This window comes from Mycteria americana, chromosome Z (genome assembly GCF_035582795.1).
Source record: "Mycteria americana isolate JAX WOST 10 ecotype Jacksonville Zoo and Gardens chromosome Z, USCA_MyAme_1.0, whole genome shotgun sequence".
NCBI lineage: Eukaryota > Metazoa > Chordata > Aves > Ciconiiformes > Ciconiidae > Mycteria > Mycteria americana.
Genome location: NC_134396.1, coordinates 30,608,843 through 30,629,882, shown reverse-complemented (window position 1 = coordinate 30,629,882; position 21,040 = coordinate 30,608,843). Strand labels below are relative to the sequence as shown.

The following is a 21,040-nucleotide window of genomic DNA, read 5'->3' as shown; positions in this document are numbered from 1 at the left end:
GATCTTGGGTAACTCATTAGGCTGGCATTATCAAAAGAATTTAGTTGTAGAGTGCATTGAATGAGAATTGAGCATTGGCATCTCTTTCTTAGTGTAGAATGATTATAATAAGCAATTTTACTGAAACAGATACTGAGGTCTTATGGAAAAGAAATCCTTGTGTATTAGTACTGATAATATTGTTACTGAACTTTCAGTAAAAGATGCACATCGATATCTTGCAGTAGGTCTCTAGAAGGCACATTTTGTTTGAGAAGCATTTAAATAATTTTTATCAGCTGCGAATTACTGCACTTGTATGTATGGGAAGGCTGGTCAAAATGAATGGATCAGCATAGCCGATATGCTTCTGACTATTCCTGTTGTTTGTGAAGTGTTTGTAATACCGCTGGGATTGCAGCTGAGTGTCTAAGTAGTCCTCTCTCAAGGGAAGTTAAAGTGACAGTATACTGTAGGTGAGCACCTGACATATGTACAGTACTGGAAGTCAGTACCGGTGCAGTTCCATATGTGTGTACATGTGTATGCTTCCCCAGCATTATGGAAAAATGGCATTCCACCTGTGACAACTGCATCTTGTCCTAGGACCTGAGCGTCTTTGCTCTAGCTTCTACACCTTCCCCTCTTCCCTCCATCCTTTAACAGCTTGTGTAGTCTTTTAGTTTCGTACAACTTCAAGCTCCTGTGCAGTATTTGAACAGCTTTTGCTACAGTTAGAGCCCTGTTTGATCTAAGTTCCTTTCTGTGGCCTCAAACTTACCAGCATTACTACTTGTTACTGCAATATTCATCCCAAAGTACGATGAAACATGATGAACAGAAGGGATGGACTTTGGTTGTATAATTGTGTTGCATAAACTACTATTTTTATTTCAAAATTGCACCTAAAATGGCTTTAGGGGGCTGGTCTATCTGTCTTTAGCAAATGCATTTGCAAATATCTAAGATTAAAGCTTTCATTTATGGAAGAAGAGAAATGATCCTGCATTCTGACAAAGATACAATAACAGTGTAGTATCACAAACTCCTTATCTTGCCTTACACAGGCAACAAAAACCCCAGCTTATTCTGTGGCCAGTGGGCCTAAAGAAATCTGCATAGTTTTGCTTTTCTCTTTACTTTTCTTCTCCTGGCCCTACAGTTCTTATGAGAAGAGACACTGTTATAACTAGTTTGTAACTGCATACTGCTGGCTGCTTCTCCCTGCGTCTCAGGGCAGATGTTCTCTGGAACTGCATTCTCAGTGCAGGCACTAGTTTTTCACTGCATCTGTAGGAATCTATGGGGCCTTAATTGTTGTAGAGACTGTCTTGAAGTGGGACCACCTAGTCAAAAGTTACAGGAGAGAGGGAGGAAACCCATTGTGACCATACAAGCTGTTTCCGTAGGAAAAACCCCTGACCCAAATAATTAAGTCTTAGTGATAACGTTGTGCAAGAGGCTTTGTTTATCTGGTGCTTCAAATGCATTTGTAGGTGCCACTTCAAAGGAGAGGAGCAGTCATCGGGGAAATGCCTCTGTCCCTGTGGATGGGCAGGAAATTGTTTGTCTGTAGAAGGGTAGTGTTGTCTGCTTATCTACCTGGTCTAGTGTTGCTGCTTTTTTTAATGAGCTTTGAGAAGCATGTTAGGGTTTTCGGGTGCTTCCTTCTTCAAAATCAGGCCTTAGTTTCTGTTGTTGGTTTTGCTCTGTTGGTCTGTACTTGCAGTTTGCTTTTGTTTCTCTTCTTCTTCTCCACTACACTGTTTTTCCCTCTCCTGTTGTTTTTTTCTCTGCTTTTTCTGTGGTTTACCTAACTCTTGCCACCTCTCTCTTCTCCACTCAACAAACCTTGGTAGAATGGTTGCCTGTTGGCTCTGCTAAACCACGCGTGTCATTGCAGCCTTGGTTACTACTTGAAACAGTTCAACAACAACAAAAAAGAGTTTATGCCAGTGAGGGCTGGTTCAGAGTGAACAAAGATGCTGTTTCTGCCAGTTTCTGCCAGTACATATAGTAGTGGCTTCCACAAGAAAGGTGAGGAAAATGTAATAGCTTTCATTTTAGTTGCAGTCTACACATACGCAGTAGCATGGAGCTTTGCTTGGTCACTTGCTTTTTTCATGAGATTGTAGACTTTTCCTTCTATTAAAAGACCATCTTTCAGTTTGGGAAGGCACCCAAAGTAGTTTCCTTGTGATTATGTGTTTTGTAACCCATCACCGAAGTTTCAACAAAGCCTGAAAGTGTAACAGACTTTGTTTTCAGAACTGTAATGTGAAACTTTGACAAGGTATTATTCAGCATGGCTAACAGCTGTGTAAATATGAAATAAGAGAGATTTGAAGGAGAGAATGAAAAATGTTTATGCTGACAGTGTTTTCTGCAGCAATTAAGTTCTCAGGAAGAAGTTGACGTGATATTTATTAAAAAAAAAAGAGGTGATTTGTGACTTGTCACATAATGGACCCTGAAATCTCTGTAACAGTTAATGTATTATTACAGTTTTTAAGGTTCCTATGTTTCCATCTGGATAAGTATCTGCTGTATCATCTTTCCCTGTTTTTATATAAGTGGATTCAGTCTCCTGAACCCTGCATGGCCATTCAAATAATACTGGGAAGGCTTTCTCCTCAAGTTGTCTTCTGAAGGCAGAGGAGGAGCAGGAAGGCTCCTCTATCTTTGACTGAAAAAGTTGTCAGTATGTATTACTGTAACCTGTCACTGTGCTTAACTAGGACTATTATATTTACATTTTTCAAATGCTGGTAAGCCCTCTTAAGGGAAGACATGTCAATATAAGGTGAAATACTGCTTCTGGGAGGTTCTAACGCAAAATGCTTAGTTTCCAACTTAAAAGCTTTGTATGTCTGAAACCATCTCTTAGATTTGACCTGTCATCTTAATGCTTTTCTTCAAAATCTTTCAAATCCCACTTTATAAACTATAGGTCCTCTTTTTTCCTGCCAAGAAAAACAAACTAAATGCTGTAGCTGCAAGAGGACGGTGTTGCAGAGGAGTCTGGAAAAGAGATTATTCTTGCTCCGTTTTTGTCATCCTTTTCCCTTTCCATTGATTGCATGAAGTGAACTGGTAGTGATAGCCAGCTGCAGTAGGTAAGCAAGGACTTGAAATCTTCCTCATCCTTAGAGTCCCTGCATGGGTTTGGTGCTAGCAGAGCAGGATGAGAATGACGAGGTAGTAGGAGAATATTCTGCTGTGTTCATTTATTTGGGGATTAACTAAGCTTGCAGGTCCTCAGAAAGCCGACGTACTGATCATACTATTGAGAATGTAGCAGTAGTTATATTCCTGGATGTATCTGATGAGCCTTGTCGTGTTTTTGGGATGATAGAGGGTGGTAAGTGCCCATCTGTGGTGCTCTGTTAAAAAGAATAATTTTGGTACTAAGGCCCTGCACAGTTGATTGCAAAAGACACTTTTTGTAAAGTGTAGTTTAAGTTGCACCCAATGCAGTGCAGAGAGCGGCTACCAGGCAATTTGGAAAAGAGCGTATATCCTAGCAAATGATGATCCATCTGGGAGTCTGAATTTTCTTTTGGTCAGCAAGATTGACAAAGCTTGAGCAAATGTTTCTGAAGAAGTCAACCCTTTGGGTAGAATTGCATCATTCTACCAGTCTACAGTAGAGAAATTGTCATTGTTCTATGATGTCATTGAGATGGTAGTGCACATGACATGAGTTGTCATACATATCAGTGCAGCATTTAGAAGCATTTGAGTTCATGCTGCAGGAGATGCATGGTTTCTCAAGCTCAGCCTACCCTTGTGCTTATGCATTACATGGCCATGAGTTCTGTAATGAGGTTGTCACGCGGCCAAATGGAAGGAAGAGGTGGCTTTTGGTCCAAGTTCTCTAACAACCTGCATTTTGTCACTGGCTGGAGTTGGCAGGCTAGTGCCACTTTCTTCAGAGAGCTCATGTTCAATACTATGGTGACTTCATGTAACTAAAAGCCCTTGCATTGAGATGAAAACTTGAAGGAAAAGATTGTATATTGGAGCTAGTAATACTCACTGTCATGTTAAAGAAGTCTGAATCCTATGGGGTAAACCTGGATACTGTTTTAACATAATACAATAGTTAACCTTCCTGAGGTTCTCCACTATATACTGGAATGTTGTGTTGTGTCCCCCTTCCTCTCTATAATACAAGTTTCAATTTTATTAGCATTAGTTCCAATTCAATTAATTTATATATTTTAAATTTAGATTTATTAGAATTAGGATTTTATTAGTGTTAGGTTATGAATACATGAATGGCAGTTCTTCTGCCCTCTACATATTTAACTTTCTTAGGGTGGAATCCTGTTATCTTTTTCATTCCCAGAACAAGCCTTGGCTGCAGTGCCTCTGTAGCTGTTGTGGGTACTCAGTGGGTCCACCTGGTGTTGAAGTCCCTGGTGGTTCTGATTTAGCAGTCTGAAAGGGTTGGGGAAAAAAAAAATAATTAAAAATTTGCTATCCCTACACTGTAGGTTGTATATGGGCAGGAACTATTTGCTTGCAAAGTTCATGTTGAGCTATGCACAGATATGTCCTACTGTGTGTGCAGTTTTGTAATGGTGCTGCCATAGAACTATTGACACAGATTATACGCTCATATGTTTTGTTTGTGCATTTAGAACATTATCTTTTGTGTTAAATACAGGTTTTTCCTTTTTGTTTCAGTGTGCAAGGACCCACCCTACAAAGTTGAAGAATCTGGGTATGCTGGTTTCATTTTACCAATTGAGGTTTACTTCAAAAACAAGGTATGGAATCACATGCTTTTCATTAAAAAAAAAAAAAAGTGGAAGTCAGGGGTGTTTTAAAGCTTTACATTTCATTCATAAACTCAGTTAAAAATTAGTTTTAAAGCTATCTTTGTCAGTGCTGTTCCTCAATTCAAAGTCACTGTAACTTTTAGAAATGCATAATTGTATTTAGTAGATAACTCTATGAAATTAGGATTACCTGGTAAAATAAAGAAGTTGAATGTAATTATTCAGAAGAATTACTAGCCCTGCTCAGAAGTGGACAGACTTTAAATAATGCTTAAGGAAGTTCAAGAGCCACTTAAACTTTAAGAAAGGAAACCAATCTTGGTTATGTTGATTTCATAATGAACTCGTTGTTCTATTTTAGTATTGCTGTTAATTTGTTCAGGATTTGATCTTTCAAAACAGTCTTTTTTTTTTTTTTTAATCCTGCATCCTCAGTCTGAAAAAACATTATTTTAGACTGCATGTGAACATTGATTCTATTCAACTCAGCATTACCAGGGGGCACAGTTTAAAAACAAACCCAGTGCTGTTCTACAAAGCTTGCATTATTGTGGTATCTCAAATTCTGAGTCTAAGTAAATGCTGCGCTTACTGTGGGTCTCTTAGGTAGTGAATACAGAGATTTCCTTTAATGTACGTAACAGGGTCTGTATTACTAATAAGTCATTCAGATAAAAGGATTGGATTTGGGGGGAATTAAAGATCAAAAAGCTTGCATGGTTTAATGTACAGTACCTTAACTGCAATATTTTAGGTTCCTTTTGTATGTCATGTGCCTCGGTAGAGCTATTATACTTCGCGCGCTCTTCTAAAATACCTGTGTGCTTATTTTACATTACCAAGATGTAGTTTAACATAATTACTTTAATCAAGTCAGTGTTACATCTTTCATGTGTCGAATGCTTGGTGAAAAAGTAAAACCGAAAGAAAGTAGAAATGCATAGTAAAAGACTTTTGCTGGAAGCTCGGGCACTTAAAATTTGTGTTAGGGTAAAACTTTGTTAGCTGTGTGTGCCTTCAAGTAGATATTCCAGTATTCTTTTGTCTTTCACAGAAAGCTCTGTCAAGGTGTGAGGTGTGCATAATTCTGCTCAGGCACTTCCTAAGTTGTAGGTTTCGAACAGGTAATTCTGAAATGTTCCCTGTATCAATCTGTGAAGAGCAGGACTTAGTCTACCCTGTTTGCTGTTGGAAAAGGAAACAGAACTGCCTCTGAGTTGACTGTCTTTTTTGGTTTGCTTTTTAGCTCTGTCTCCATTAGGGAAGCAGTTTTGATTTATTCAGGAAATCTAATAAAAAGGAGCCCATTCTCTTTAACTCCTCTATTAAAAGCTCATCCCAAAACTGGGCAGACCAAGTCAGAAGACAGTGAGTCAATCATTGAAGCATCTCTACAGAAAGCTTGCTGCCCGACATTTCTTTTTTTGTTTTCCACTCAGACTTCTGGCTGCCTTTGCTGACAGTGGAGACCTGCAAGTCTCAGGAGTTCTCCAGCAGGAGTTGTGGCTTAGACTGAGATAAAGAGGGCAGCAGTGATTACAACTCACCTCACCCTCAAGCAGCATGTGGAATTAGGAAGTTTGCAAACGTCCCTCACCCCTATTTTGGTGTCATGGAATACGACAAGCAGCAGTTGGACTGTGAGTCAGCTAGCTTGTCACACAGTTGCTGCAGCATGTGCTTCCCTGGGGTTGGTACAATACAAAGGAAAAGTGGCAGAAAAACTGAGCTGGCATTCCTGAGGCAAATTACTGCTTTCTCCTGTCTCAGCTACTCTTCCTCCCCTAAGCCACTTCACAGGTATTCCAATACAGAAAAAGAGGAGATAGACAGAAGGAGGAAGAGGAGACAGACCATCATCACTTATTCAAAGTAGACAACTTTCAGTTTCTGGTTCAGAAAGTATCCTAATGAACAGAGAAGGCAGGGGTACAGGAAGTCACCTGGACCATGGAGAAGTAAAGGTTGCCTGTTCCCAGGACTAAGCAGAAGTTGGTAGAAAATCTAATAAGCGTTTCACCCTGACGGAAAATATTCCAAGCTTTAAAGAATTAGGGAAATGACAAACAAACCCCCCTCCCAAATACAGCAGCAGCAGGCTATAGGTGTTAGCCATTGAGGCAGTCCTTGAAAAAATGCTTTTAAGTCAAAAGATTCCTACTCTGGAAAATGCAGTCCATTTAGGATAAGGCTCATAAACTGCAGTATATTCTGCCTTCACTGTCACACTGTTTTGAAATAATGGCAGTGGTACTGGGTGTCCTTTGTATAGTAAAAGTCTTCTTGGAAATCACTGGTTATGTTCATCTAACTTTCTACAGAATTCTTTGAAGACTCCGTTTATAAATTCTTATAACTTTGCTTTTATGGCAAAGCTGCTGGTACCAACTGTTTGTCTGTAGCAACATCACAGTTTTCTAATCGGACCGGGGAGTAAATCACTCCCATTTTCTTTTCTGCAAGAAATCATGTATTAATCTTTCTGACAGTAAGAAATATCTTCATCCATGGTTGCCTTTGGAAATGGTCCATCAAGAAAATAGTTCATCTAAGGGAACTACTCCTTTCTGTCTTCAGAAACAGACTATTGCAGGCCTTTTATTTCAGGTTCCCTTCTGTTGTCTCTGCTCCAAGCGTAGAGATCGGATGACAAGGATGTCCCTTGGCTGTGTTTGAAACCTCTGATTTAACTTTCAGTGTAACTGAGACTTCTACACTTTCTGTTCTTCACATCCTTGGAATCCTGAATCAAAACTAAACATTTTTTAATGTGAATTATTTAAATATTTGTCATTGAACAGAGCACGTGTTTTGATTACATGCAGTGTTGGATATGTGTGAAGCTTTTGCTGTATTTCTTCCTCCTCTCCCTCATGGTTCTCTTTTTACTAAAGCTTTTCCTGAATTTGACCTTTTACTTGTGGTCTGCCTTAAGACTGACATTGGTTTGGTGGCTTCTGTTGCACATCAGGACCTTTGGAGGAAGGGCTACTTAATATTGCCTTAAAAGGGCACTTGTATACAGCTTCTAGAAGGGACTGTGTAAACGTATAACACAATTTACTTAGTATCTTTTCTCTGGGGTTACAAACTGAAGTCTGTTCAATGCCACTAGTATCCTTTTTCAGCTGAAGCTTTCTCAGGACAGTAGAGTGCTGATGATTTCTTCCAAGATAAATGTGCCTTTGCTGTTCTTTCTCTCTCCATATTGGTACAGGGAACATTCAGTTTCATTTTTTTCGCTGCAGTGGCAGAGAATTTTAATCGCTTGGAAGCTGTGGTGGAACACTCAGTCTAGCTGGCCACACTCATTCAAGGCAATGAAGTTTCATTAATAAATGAGCAGACCCCATATATAGGAGATCAAGTATAGTTGGCTGCAGCAGTTTCATTCTTACCCCTTTCTACAACTCATGAAGAAAACGATAGTGTTTGGCTTCAGTGGAGGAATTTACATTCAAAACTTACTGCAGTGTCTTCAGTACTATCTAGGGCTCAGGAGTGTGATTGTGTTGGTGACTGCATTACCTTGTGTCAGCTGAATCATGATACTTGCCTATGCATATGTCTGTAGCCTATGCCAAACATGACATAACACTTTCAATTAAGCCTTGTCAGGACAGCTTGAAGTTCATGAAATTCATGCATTTTACCGTGTGTTATCATGGGCCTATAGGAGCTTCTCTGATTTACTGCAGCTCAGCTGACGCTTGGTAAATTCCGTCATGTGTCCGGAAACACAGACAATGGTTAAAAATGATATAATTTTCATTTGAATTGACAGTCTTTATGTAGCCCTTTGTTTTCAACTTAGTTAGTTTCGGTGCTAGATGTTTCTATCTGGTTATTTTCAACCCTCAGGAAGAACCTAAGAAAGTTCGATTTGACTATGACTTATTCCTGCACCTTGAAGGCCACCCACCTGTAAATCACCTTCGCTGTGAAAAGCTCACATTCAACAACCCGACAGAAGAATTCAGAAGAAAGCTGCTAAAAGCAGGAGGGGTGAGTCCTGCACCCATGTCAAAAGCCATCACAATAAAGATGTTGCTGCTTATTGCTGGGGCATGATTAGTATAATAAAGATTGACCTGACAGTGAAACAAAGTGAAGTAGTTTTGAGATTAACTTCATATAAGAGCTCAGTGCTTGTTGTCTTTAAGTGGAATGGGTGAGCAAATGAGCATGTGCCTCCCTTAAATACAAGATTAGATATCTGTCTTCACAACCAAGTGATTCATGTTTACTTCTGCAAAAGCAGAACTTAGACCTTATACATGAAGCATTACTTGCTTGACTTTCCAGAGATGAAATACAGGAGGGCTACTGTGATGGGAGGAAGTAATAAGAAAATAAGATATCTCTCATTTGAAGAGAAATTGTTCTATATTAAGCAGAATAAATTCAGTTGTTATAAGGTAGAACAAGTTAGAAACTGTAAGTATAAATAAACCTACTTAAATTTATGTATATGTTGCACAGCCTGAACCAGAAAATTTACCAAGACTTCTTTACATGTTGGTAGAATTAATTGATACAGAAAAGCCCAAAGGAAGTTTGCTCATTTGGAGGGAGGAGAGGGCCAAACCTTTAGGTTTACATTTTGTCTGTTGATGGAAACTGTTCTGCTTTGTTTCACACAATGGCAGAACCATTCATGCTGGCAGGGACCACCAGAGGCTCAGCCATGGGGTCAGACTGGACTGCTCAGGACTTCACCCCTCCTTGCCGAGGTGTAAAACCTCCCCTGGCCAAAGGTGGCCCAACCTCCCCAGGCCCCAGCTCCACACCACTGGGCTGTCTTCGTGGGGAAAAGGCTTCTCCTTATCTCCAGCCTGAGCCTCTCGTGTGTCATCTTGTGCTGCTGCCTCTTGCCCTCCTGCCACACACCACCGTGAAGAGCTCGACTGCATCTCTTCCCTCCCCTCGGTGCCAGGGATGCTGTTGAGTCCCCCCCGAAGCTGTCGCTCCTCCCAGCTGAACCAGCCCTGGTCCTGCAGCCTCTCCTCGCAGGGCAAGGGCTCCAGCCTCACTGTCTCAGTGGCCTCCCCTCACCTCCCACCATTTTGTTGGTGGCGTTTCTGTGTTGGGGACCCAAACTAGAGGCAGTACCCAGGTGGGGTCTGACAAGCACCAAGCAGAGGGTACAGTCCCTGCCCTCCCCTGGCTCTCAGGGCTGTGACCTGCTCACAAGGCTCTAGCCACTGCTGGCCCTTGTTGCTGCCCAGGCATGTGGGTGGCCCTGGCTCAGCTCGCTGCCCTCCAGCGCCCAGGGCCAACCCCTCAGAGCTGTTTCCCAGCCCTAGCCTCATGGCTGCAGGGCTCTGCCTTGCTGGGACAGGGCTCGGCATTTGGCATTTGTCCTGGTAGTATTCATGAGGCTGCTGTTAGCCCATTCCTCCAGGCTGTCTGGGTCCCTCCTGGTGGCAGCCCTGCTCTTCAGTGTCAGCTGCATCCCTTCCCCAGCTGGCTGTCATCTGTAAATCTCATGAATAAGAGCGTGTTCTGTCTCCTCCTCCAGGTCACTGATAGAGATGTTAAGTAAGCCTTCATATTGTGTGTTTAGTAATATAGATGCCAAGGCTTATCTTTATATTTTTGAACAGTTGTAACAAAAAAGGGTAGCCCTATTTGGTACAATTAGATAATAGTAGGTTCTGGGCTGGAGATAAGAGGGAGCTAGTGTGAGACTATTCAGTCTGCTGAAGAGGATCTTTGAAAACAAAGCAAAAATAAGTAGCGGGTATAGTCTGAAGGACCTTGTTATCATCCTGGGGAAGAAAACTGCTACAATTATAGTTGTATTGAAATCGAAGCATGAGCTGTGTTTTGTGTTTGCATTTATTAGGTGCAAGAGGGTATCCATGTCTGGACAATGTATTGGCTTTTTAGTGTGTTTGCAAATAAAACAGCAAGATTGTATTCTGGAAAACTTCATGAGCCACTGCTTTAATATTAATTGTATCAAGTCAGTTGTCAATGGACAAGTTTTACCCACAAGTGTAATAAACCTAAATGATGCCAGCTGGGACTTTGGCAGGGGGTGGGGGTGGTTAAAAAGGTAAAAATAGGAAATGTCCCTTTTATTGCTCGTTTTCTGTGCCTTCTAATTTTAGGTTTCTTGAATTAACAAAAGCAAAAATGTTGCCTAAGTGTAAACAATGAACTGTGGGGTGTTTGATCAAATTCTGTCCCTGAATATATCAGCGTGGTCATTCTTAATGCTTTGTGTCATTGCCTTCTGTCTTCTGGAGGATACAAGCTGCTTGCTTTTTTCTTTTTCTTTTTCTTTAAATCCTTCATTTTTCCAATTTCCTTCCAAGAAATGGGTCCCTTTTTTGAAGCTATCGATGTTTCGTGCTTCATTCTGTAGGCTTTCTGACCTAGGAGTTCGTCTGATCAACTTGGCAGAGATGATGTAATAGCATTCTGTTTGTCTTGTTACTGAAAGTCTCAGTGAAGGGCTTACATCTCCCAGCATTGAAAGGCCCGTTACACTTTCATGAAATGCTGTACATAGACTTTTCTTTGACTGTTGCAGAAGTCCTGGAAAGCTGGCGCTTGCTTCCAAGTGTAAGTAGAAAAGACAACTGAATGAATTCACGAAACATTAACTCACTTGTAACTTCCATGCTTTAGGCTGAGAAAAGAATTTAGAGGATAAAAAAAGTACAAGATGGGTTTTGCACTTACTTATAAGTCAAAACAATTAATACTTTTGGCTTATGGCTGTCTTCAAGAAAAAGTAAAAGTAACAAGTCACTGCATTTCCTTGATAGGCAACAAGTCAGGCAAAATGAAGTTCATGTTCCTCAAAACAGATGAGATACCATATTAATGTGAAACGCTGAGTGGTGACTTTGCACTCTGAGGTGGCGGACTTTTGCTTACATGCTTTTAAATAATGGTGTAAATCACTTGATTTCTGTGCACCTTGAAACCCAGATCTCTCATTAGTTTTTCTCCAAGCAAAAGTCATGGGACATGTCATTCCACTGATGTAAACTACTAAACATGTTTCTTTATTTCTCATTTGCATAAACATACATATATTACAAGTAGTGTGTCCTTCTGAAGGGAAAAGTGCAGGCTCACCTGGTACCTGCATGCTGCCATATTCAGTATAGACCTGTCTATGTGTTTGTTTCTTGCTGCAGATTCCTTGAGTTATCTCTTGGATGCTCGCAAACTCCCCTTTTCCCTCACACATACGTCGCGTGGCATCCCAAATGCAAACTAGTCAGGGATACTTGCTACGGCCAATGTTCTTTTGTCTTTCAGGCTAATAACCTTTTTTTATCTTTGTTTTAAAATGAAGTTCTAGCAGTCTGCCAGTGCATTCTGATGGTTACCTTTTCTTATATGCATCCCATGTTTCATGTGCCCAAAGGTCAGACTGGTTATCCTGCAGTTCACTGGGAGAGAATAAGTGTAACATTCGGATATTGTGAGAACAAGTGAGATTTAAACAAGTGAGAACCCAACTGTAGCACAGCTTTGCAGTGCTGCTGTGGCCATGTTAGTTAAGGCAAACAGGATATTTAGGGTGGAGCCAGTCATGTTGATTGACTCTGTGGAATATTTCTGTCTTAGCTTTTTATTTGGTATCATCAGAACTGAAGCATAAACGTGCAGTCAGTCATCATTAGCAGGAGGTCACCAACTTGCTGATTTCTCTTCCAATCTGAGAATTACTTTTTCAGCCCTTAAAAGAAGAAGGATTTGATTTGGCTGCAGAGATTTTATTTCTGTAGTCAGGAAGGTAAATAGGAGCCTTTGGTTCAATCTGCTTATTTGACAAAGTTTTCCACCTTCAGAAACATATTTTCTACACTGAACTTCCCGCCACCCCTGATTTAGTTATGCTCAAGTCCATCTCTACTATTTACCTACTTTCAGTTGACCTTGTTCTCATAAAGGTAAAAAGAAATGTTTACAGAGGAAATAAAATATTCTCAGGAGTAGACTGGGCAAATTCAATCAAACCATTCAGTGTAATTGTTTATGTTCCATCTCTTTGAATATATATTGTAAATGACATTTCTTTTCTAAAAGTATGCTGTGGAAGTGATGCCACTGAGAATTTTTGCACCATTTAGTCAGTGTAGTACCTAATGATGTGAAGCTAACATGCATACAGATATGACTTGTGAATTAGCAGTGTATACCATAATCCAACCTATTGCTTGAAATCCCCAAAGACACACTGTATACAAATGATGACTTTTAGTTAATCCGTTTCTTACTAAGCAAATTGTCAAGCTACTGGTAGTGAGAACTATATACATGTAGTCTCCTACACAGCTCATCCTCTAGACACAGCATGAAATTATGCATGAGTAGGTACAGTAGGACTGAAGTTTTCATCAAGTAAACACCAGTAACCATTGATCCTAACGTGGTCATTCCTTCCTAGATTTGTCAGTTAACTTTTCTGATTAGTTTCCGCCTCTAAACATGAAAGAGCCTGAGGGAAAAGAGGCAGCACTGTGATTCCTGTGTATGGATATGGGAAGAGGGATGACACTGACTGGGAAATTATAGTCATTTAAAAATAATCTTCGGATTTGAAGTAGATTTTGAATGTTGAATCCCACTAAAACCATTTATAAACAGGGTCTGACTCCATTGATGTATTTTGTGTTGTCAGTAGTGCTGGTTCTATTTCTTTCTTGGCTTGCATGTTTTTCAATAAAAAATTGAAAATTATACCTGATCTGCTTATTGAGCCAGTAGAAATAAATTAATTTTTAAGATGCTGAATGACAGCTACCTAACAGTTAAATTGAATTTTGCCTCTGGAAACACAGACTTGCTCAGGCATCACTTGTTTGAATATGATATTATGAATAATTTAATTTTGATTCTTTTGGGAAGAAGTAGTGAAAATATTTTCAGTCCATGTTAAGACAGCAATTTAATACAGCCCTTTCTCCCATAGCTGCAAATATATAAATAAAAATTTTTGTACTGTGTAATACTCCCACCTTTTTGGAAGAAGGCTCAAAATTAGTCATTTAATCCAGGAGTACACAGACAACATCTAATAGTTGAATTTCCTTTCATAAAAGGAAAAGCCTTACAGATGCCCCTTAGAGAGCAGTTACCACTATGGGCAAAAATAATAAAATTCATAACATTATTACAAATGCACATGGCTATTAATGATACAGTTTGAGGTTTCAGATTAGAGGACGCAAGGAATAGGTCACTTTTAGAGTAATTCTTTTTAGCAACAGAGGGGTCCTTTCTGTCTGCTTTCTGTGAAATTAATTTGGAAATACAAGCAGCTCTGCTTCTGTAGCAAGGCAGCTCTTTCCTTGAAGACAGCTGATCTATTAATGAGCCAAGAGAGAGAAAGAATCATTCTGAGAGGGGTACAAGTTTTAGAAAACAATATCAAGGTAAAAATTCAGGTTTTGCCAAAAAACACTGCATTCTGTTGTTTGAGTTTCTTCCAAATCTTTGTGGTTTTACTGTTTAACAGTTGACAAATGTCTTTTCAGTCACTTGAGATGCCCGCATAATGCCTGTTCTAAAACCCATGTTCCTAATCCATGTAACGGAAGATGAAATCATGAGCATTTCCCTCTTTTCTCTCTTTTCCCTCTTTCTTGCAGCTCCTCTGTGTCAGTTGGAATAGTTGGCTTCTACCCAGAGCCAACCTTAGGTATAATGCTGCTCGAGGGAAGGGATTATCTTTAATCTTGTGCTTTTCATAATTAAGTAATTGAGTTTTCTTAAACTATATATTACTTTACGTTCAAGCAAATAACTTAAAAGAATTCTAAAGGTTTTCTATTCCCTTATGAGGTTTTTTTGGTCAAAATAGGAATAATAGTTGTTCAGGACAACTGGATTTTTATTGTTACTCTTAGTGCTTTCAGTGGTAAATGAACTTGTTCATCCCTGTAAAACGACGTGGGGTGCAGCAGGCCAGGACCACACAGAGAACACCGTTTGTCTGCTACTGATGCACGATGAGTATAATTCCTCTGCGGGGCTGCAGAAATGTTGCAGTAATGGTTAATTCTTCCCAAAATTCTAACAGATATCTCATAGCCCTTACTGAAAGTACTATTTGAATTTTTCTGCAGCACATTGTGGGGAAGCTCACCAACCTGTTCTGAGGCTGCTGTATGAAGGTGTTCTTAGATCAGCTCAGTAAATGAAACTACAACATTGGTATGGTGTGGTAGCTTGGTGTGGATCTGTTTGAGGCAAGATTATTCCAGCTTTGTTGATGGCCTCCTTTCATTCAGGAAAATGAAAAAGTAGGAGACAGACTACAGCTTTTTGGTAGTGGTTCATTCCCCTGCAGAAGCTCTCATGTACCTTAATAAGGAGACTGTGTTGATCTGGGGCAACTGTGACAGCTTGTGCAGTTTTTAACTGTGTAAGTATCTATGTGGGGTAGATCTATGACTCCTCCTATGCATCAGGGGTGGCACGATGTGCGTTTGTAGAATTTGGCAATAAGAGAAGACCAGCTTCCATGGAACATTTTGAGGCTGTTCCTCATGCTTTCTGTACTGGGATCTGAAAAGCAAAGTTTTGTGTTTTGAAAGTGGGTGGTTATTGTTGGGTACCTGGGTACTCCAAGCTGCCAAACATGTGTTGGTAGATCAGTGTTGTCTTCAACAGGTCAATTTTTCGTAAGGAAACTTCTGAATCAGTTGTTAGTAGGTTTATGTACAGGTATTACAATTTCATGATTTTTCCCAAATTGCTAGAAAAGGGATAGTGGAAAAGGGTTCCCAATTATATTAAGATAACTGGTGGTGCACAGTTGTTGTTCCCTGATCCCTTCCTTTGTTTCAGCAGTGCATGGAACTACAAAAATTAAATACATGGCAGTTTTTTCATTCCATAACACTCAGTTGTCTTGAGTAGCAAATTGGAATGCCCTTAGAAGGTGCCTGCAGCTCAGGTGTTATGAAGACTGGTCACTTCAGGTTGATCAAGCAGGTAGGTTCATTCCTACCCAATAATGTGAATACCAGTGAATTTCCTCTACCCACTGTCTTTCTGGGAAAAATAAGTTTTCCTTTGCCCAGGAAGCTGTCTTTTATTTAAAGCAATTGGTAGACAAAGGTTTTAAGTAGAAGCTCAACAGATGCAGACTAGCAAAGTGGGTGTTTGGTGAACTAGAGGCAAGATACCACTACCAGCAGATCAGTTTGAATGCTTGTAAGCATAATGCTTTATTGGCACATATGACAAACAGAGAAAAATCTTTCTCTAGGGGTGGACTGGCGAGAAGAGTGTTGGGGGGCGGGGGGGGGGAAGCTGTCTTATACATCTGTCCATAAGAGCAATGAAAGTAAAAGATAGCTTATGTACACTTGTTCTTTTGCTCTGTGGTAGGAGTTGTTTACCATAGTAGATAATACCAACATGATATTCATGTGGTATTTCTGTGCTCCAATATGATTGAGTCTTGCATTGTTTTCATAAATTTTTCTTAGATACGTTATTAGGATGAGATCTTGTTAAACCTTATTTTTATGCTATCATCTCTTCCCTATGTTGAGCTAAAACTTGTATGGAATGGCTTATTAGTGGTGGTGTAGGAAAACTCTCAGTTACAGCGTAAACCAGAAGAAAGCAAAATTAAGAATGGTAACTTTCTCTTATCCAAGGTTAGTGTTGTGTGTTAAGTAGCTGCCCACACTGATGCTCCAGTCTTCCTTTCACAGAGAAAGTGAGATGGAGCGTGGCTCCTTCCATCTCTGACAAGCATTATTAAAATAAATCTCCTCCCAAAACTGCCCATTAACTGTGGTCTTTGGTGTCACTGGAACAGATGGGCTTTGGAGCAGGACAGGGAAAAGAATATCAGTGGGCATCTGTGTTTTCTTCTGGTTTTGTCCAGTCACATCAAGCAGTTATTCCATTAATCAGTGCTGCTATTGGTCTTTCTCTCTTTGTCTTGACTGGCATCCTCTGCCATGTCCACATCATCTCTCCATCTTCACTAGATTGCAGGCTGGCTTTCTTGCGAGTTCACCTCACCTGCTGACTGAGTTTCTGTATGCCTTATGGAACAGCTCATCTAACCTTTTTTCTTCTCTTCTGGAAACATCTTCTAACCCAACAGTCATGTTTGTGTGGTGGAGCTTCTCCTGGACAGCACAGGGTATCTCTGAAAAATAGTTATTTGTGTATCATCTGTGAACTTTCTGAGAGTTCACTCAATCCCACTGAACCATTAATCAAGACTTTAAACAGTATTGGATTAAGTGTTGATCCTGGAGGGACACTGGTAGTCACTGGCCTCTAGCTGGACCTCACACAGCTGAAGAGAACCATTTGAGTCCAACAGTCCAGATAGCTCTCCACCCATCTCATCATCTATTTATCTAGTCCATATCTCATAGACCTGGCTGTAAGTTGGGCAGGATTGTTCTTAGTAAACCTATGCTGACTGCTGTCAGTCACGTTCTTGTCCCTCTGGTGGCTGCAAGTGGCTTCCAGGAGGATTTTCTCTATCTTCTTCCCAGGGACTAAAGTGAGACTGATGGGATTCTTGTTCCCTGGATCTTCCTTCTTGAAGATGTGTGATGTTTGCCTTTCTGTAGTCATCAGGAACCTTCCCTGATCACCACAGCCTTTCGAAGATGATAGAGAGCTGCCTTGCAGTGGTACTGACCAGCTCCTTCAGTACCCCTGCTTGCATCCGGTCTGGTCTCATGAACCTGAGTGCCCCTGTGGATGAAGTGCACGCTAACTCAGTCCCTCTCTCTTGTGGGCACTGACTCACCACCACAGACTCAGTGAGGATGCTTGGGTACCTTGGAGGCCTGAGGAAACAAGATCTTACTAGTGAAAGCAGAGGCTAAAAGAACATTGAGTACATAAGCCAAGTTCTTTGTCATGAGGTCTCTTGCCCCATTGAGCAGTGGGCCCACACTTTTTTAGCCTTCCTTTTACAGCCTGTTTTTAGAAACATTTCTTGTTGTCATTCCCATCATATAATATTAGCTGCTTCCTATGGGTGCAAAGAATCTCCATTCATGAGGATTATGAAGTTCCCGCCAACAAGTAAAAGTTGAAATACATATTTTTTAAATTGAATTTTAAACAAAACAAAAAAACCAATGTGGATACATAGAATCATAGAACGTCTCAAGTTGGAAGGGACCCATAAGGATTATCAAGCCCAACTCCCTGCTCCTCACTCCAGCATCCTCACTGAGTCTGTGGTGGTGAGTCAGTGCCCACAAGAGAGGGGGATTGAGTTAGCGTGCACTTCATCCACAGGGGCACTCAGGTTCATGAGACCAGACCGGATGCAAGCAGGGGTACTGAAGGAGCTGGTCAGTACCAAGTGACCTCAGCTGCTCCTCGTAAGTCTTGCCTTCAAGGCCTTTCACCATCTTGGTCACCCTCCTCTGGACACACTCTAGTAGTCTGATGTCCTTCTTATATTGTGGCACCCAAAACTGCACACAGGACTTGAGGTGGTGCCGCACCAGTGCAGTGCAGAGTGGGACAATCGCCTCCTTTGGTGTATTTCTTAGTACAACCTATTCTGTAATTCCCATATAATTTGTACCCTGGTATTAAACTGTGAAACTAACTCTTTTCTCTTGGCCATGTTTCTAATGCTTACTCAGAACCAGGTACTCCAATCCACCCAACTGTTTTTTAAAACCCTTTAACATTTGTGAACAAGCACGTTTAACTCCCTACTTTTACATAGCCTATTAACTGTCACCATTCACCACATCAAAGACAGACTGTGAGATTAGCTAGACCTCTGCTCTGCCTAAATATAGTCAAGCTAAATCTTTGAGGGAACAGCAAAACTATAACTAGAACTTCATGCTTTACATACCGGTGAATTCAGAGTGTGATCACGTGGTTGTTTAAATTGACTTGTTTAAAGCCCAGCTGTTGCCTCACCTTGCTTGATTAACACTAGCACTGATGTCTTATTCCACCAGCTCGTCTGATCCCACTGAGCTGTTGGCTTGTGGAAGGGGCTGAGGAGAGGAATTAGTAATGTTCCTGGTTTTTGTCACTGCAGTGATTCATTGTGGGAGCAGACAAGTACCAGCTGCAGGTGGTCGTGGGTGCCTGGCTTAAGCATGGGCTGAAGCCGTTTGGGGTGTACTCTTCTTTGCAACTGTAAGCTAGCAGGAAACTTATAGTGCAGAAAGGAGGAAATGAGTAAAAAAAGTACATATAGCGTGACTATACTGGAGAACTTTTGCTGTGCTTTTGATGAGCTTGCATTCTTGCTGCAGAATTAGTGGCTTGCTGTATTATGCTCATCCCCCCCTTTTGCTTCTTTTGTGTAGCCTTGACTTAATATGGCTATATTAAGTTGGCTATATTAATATGGCTATATACATGCACACACACACATAAGCAGTACATGCTGCCAGTGTGATAGTGGCAATGTCAAAGTAGGGACTGGCTCTGAAAGCTGGTTGAAGTACATCTGCCAGGCTGTGTGTTTCTGTGTCTGACTAATGGCAGGACAAAGGGCAGTTACTCACTGCAGAAGTTGCTGTAATTCTGTCATCTGAGCTCTTTCAGTAGTAGTAGTTTAACTGGATGTATAGCTGTGTCTCTTTCCTCAATTTAGCCAAAAGGGAAATGCATCTCAATTCCAATACATATTTGTAATACAGGGACTTTTTACATAGATAATCTTGGCAAAGAAAACAAACATTTTGGAAGAGTTCCTAGAGAGTTACTTGATGTTAATATTAACTTTGTTCTTTGAGAGGGAGGAGAAGGAAAGTGATTTTTTAATTTTTTTTTTTTTTTTTTTTCTGATATAGGGGACTTTAATGAGGACCATATCCTTTTTCTGACAGAGATCAGTTTGGAAGACAGAGGTGTGTTTTTTATCATAGGGCCAAAAAGTTAATTTTACATGAGATTTTCTTGGTCTTTTGTCATTTTTACAGAGATGGTAAAGTCTGTAGTCTGAACTGAAGTTCTGTCTTACTGCATACATTGTTAAACACATTAAAATTTTGAATCTACACTTGCCATTTTTCATAGGGTTTATCATAAAATAACAGGCTGCAGGATTCAGTACACTGAAATTTTAGGGCTCACAATGTGGAATGTCCAGACTTTGTTTTCTAAAAACTGTATGATATTTATTTTCTCTCTGTGTGGAACCAGATTTGCCAAATCTCCCAGACCTCAGGTGGTAATAATGCTCTTCATCCCAGCCCTGTAGGTCTTTCTATCCTGTTTCTAAATGCAGTCTGTAATACTGAGACTGTTAATGGTCCAAATACTTGCCCAGAAGCTGAGATATCTCAGAAGGCCCTACACTTTTTTAAAAATGTCAGCTTTCTAAGAATGTCTGTATATAATGATGTATGTATAAATATATCTAAACTGGAATGTTTCTGAATTTTAAAAAGAAAATTTATGCAGTGGTTGAACATCAGTTTATTTTAGTGAGTCAGACTTTTATGCTTCAGGGAGAAAATGGCAGCTTCCAACCCTAAGAGAAAGAATCCTTGGCAGAATTTTTTGTTTCTTCGCTTTTAATTTCAAGGTAGGGCAAACCCTGATTCTCCTGACTATATTTCTCTTCCACATGGGTATGCATCTTTCCATCATATGACTGTATGAACAAAACTACTTTGTGTTAATAAAATACCTGCTTAAACTCTATAATTAATGGGTAACCTTATGTCTACTTTTTCTGAAAGATGATTTGATTTTAATGCAGTTGGTATTTTCTATGAAGATTGTGGGTTTAAAACACTGCATTGAGTTTAATTTAAAGGAGAACAATCTTATTTAACCACCCATTTGACTTAGTCTGTGAGAGGAAATAATGATAGAGACATGGATTTTCTCTGTCTGTTGCACAGATTTATGGTATGCACATGTGGCTACAGATTTTCCTTGTCCTTGTTGCTGATTGTTCTTTGTTAGCTTGTGCCTTCTCTTGCATTCAGCTGGGCTGAATTCAACCAAAACCCTTGGCAAGCTGAGGTTAAAAAGTATTCGTCGGGCTAAATGAAATCACTTACTGTGATTCACAATAGCTAATTGCTATTGACATTACCATGATTACAAGAAGGATGCCATTGCTTTTGCCCAGCTGACTTTTGAGAGTTCTGGCTCCTGGAATAAGGAATTGGGGAGAAAATATGTTACATGCCCTGTGTGGAATCTTACTTCACAAAATGTTTGAATATATAAATAACTTGTAAAGATTTATTTTTTTTTTAATACATGAAACTGTGGTCAAGGAAGGAGAACAACTTGATTGTCTTCTTCCTCCATTT

General features: G+C 40.2%; 1 protein-coding gene across 3 annotated transcripts in view; it reads left to right on the top strand.

Annotated features, from left to right (window-relative positions):
* Positions 1 to 21,040, top strand: part of MLLT3 (MLLT3 super elongation complex subunit) — a 137,209-nt gene that overhangs the window by 65,547 nt on the left and 50,622 nt on the right. For 2 of the 3 annotated variants that reach the window (XM_075527307.1, XM_075527306.1), the window contains exons 3-4: positions 4,672 to 4,754; positions 8,628 to 8,771. In XM_075527307.1, the coding sequence (XP_075383422.1) occupies positions 4,672 to 4,754; positions 8,628 to 8,771 (227 nt within the window). The remainder of the gene's footprint in view (positions 1 to 4,671; positions 4,755 to 8,627; positions 8,772 to 21,040) is intronic. The other variant, XM_075527308.1, reaches the window with a different exon arrangement.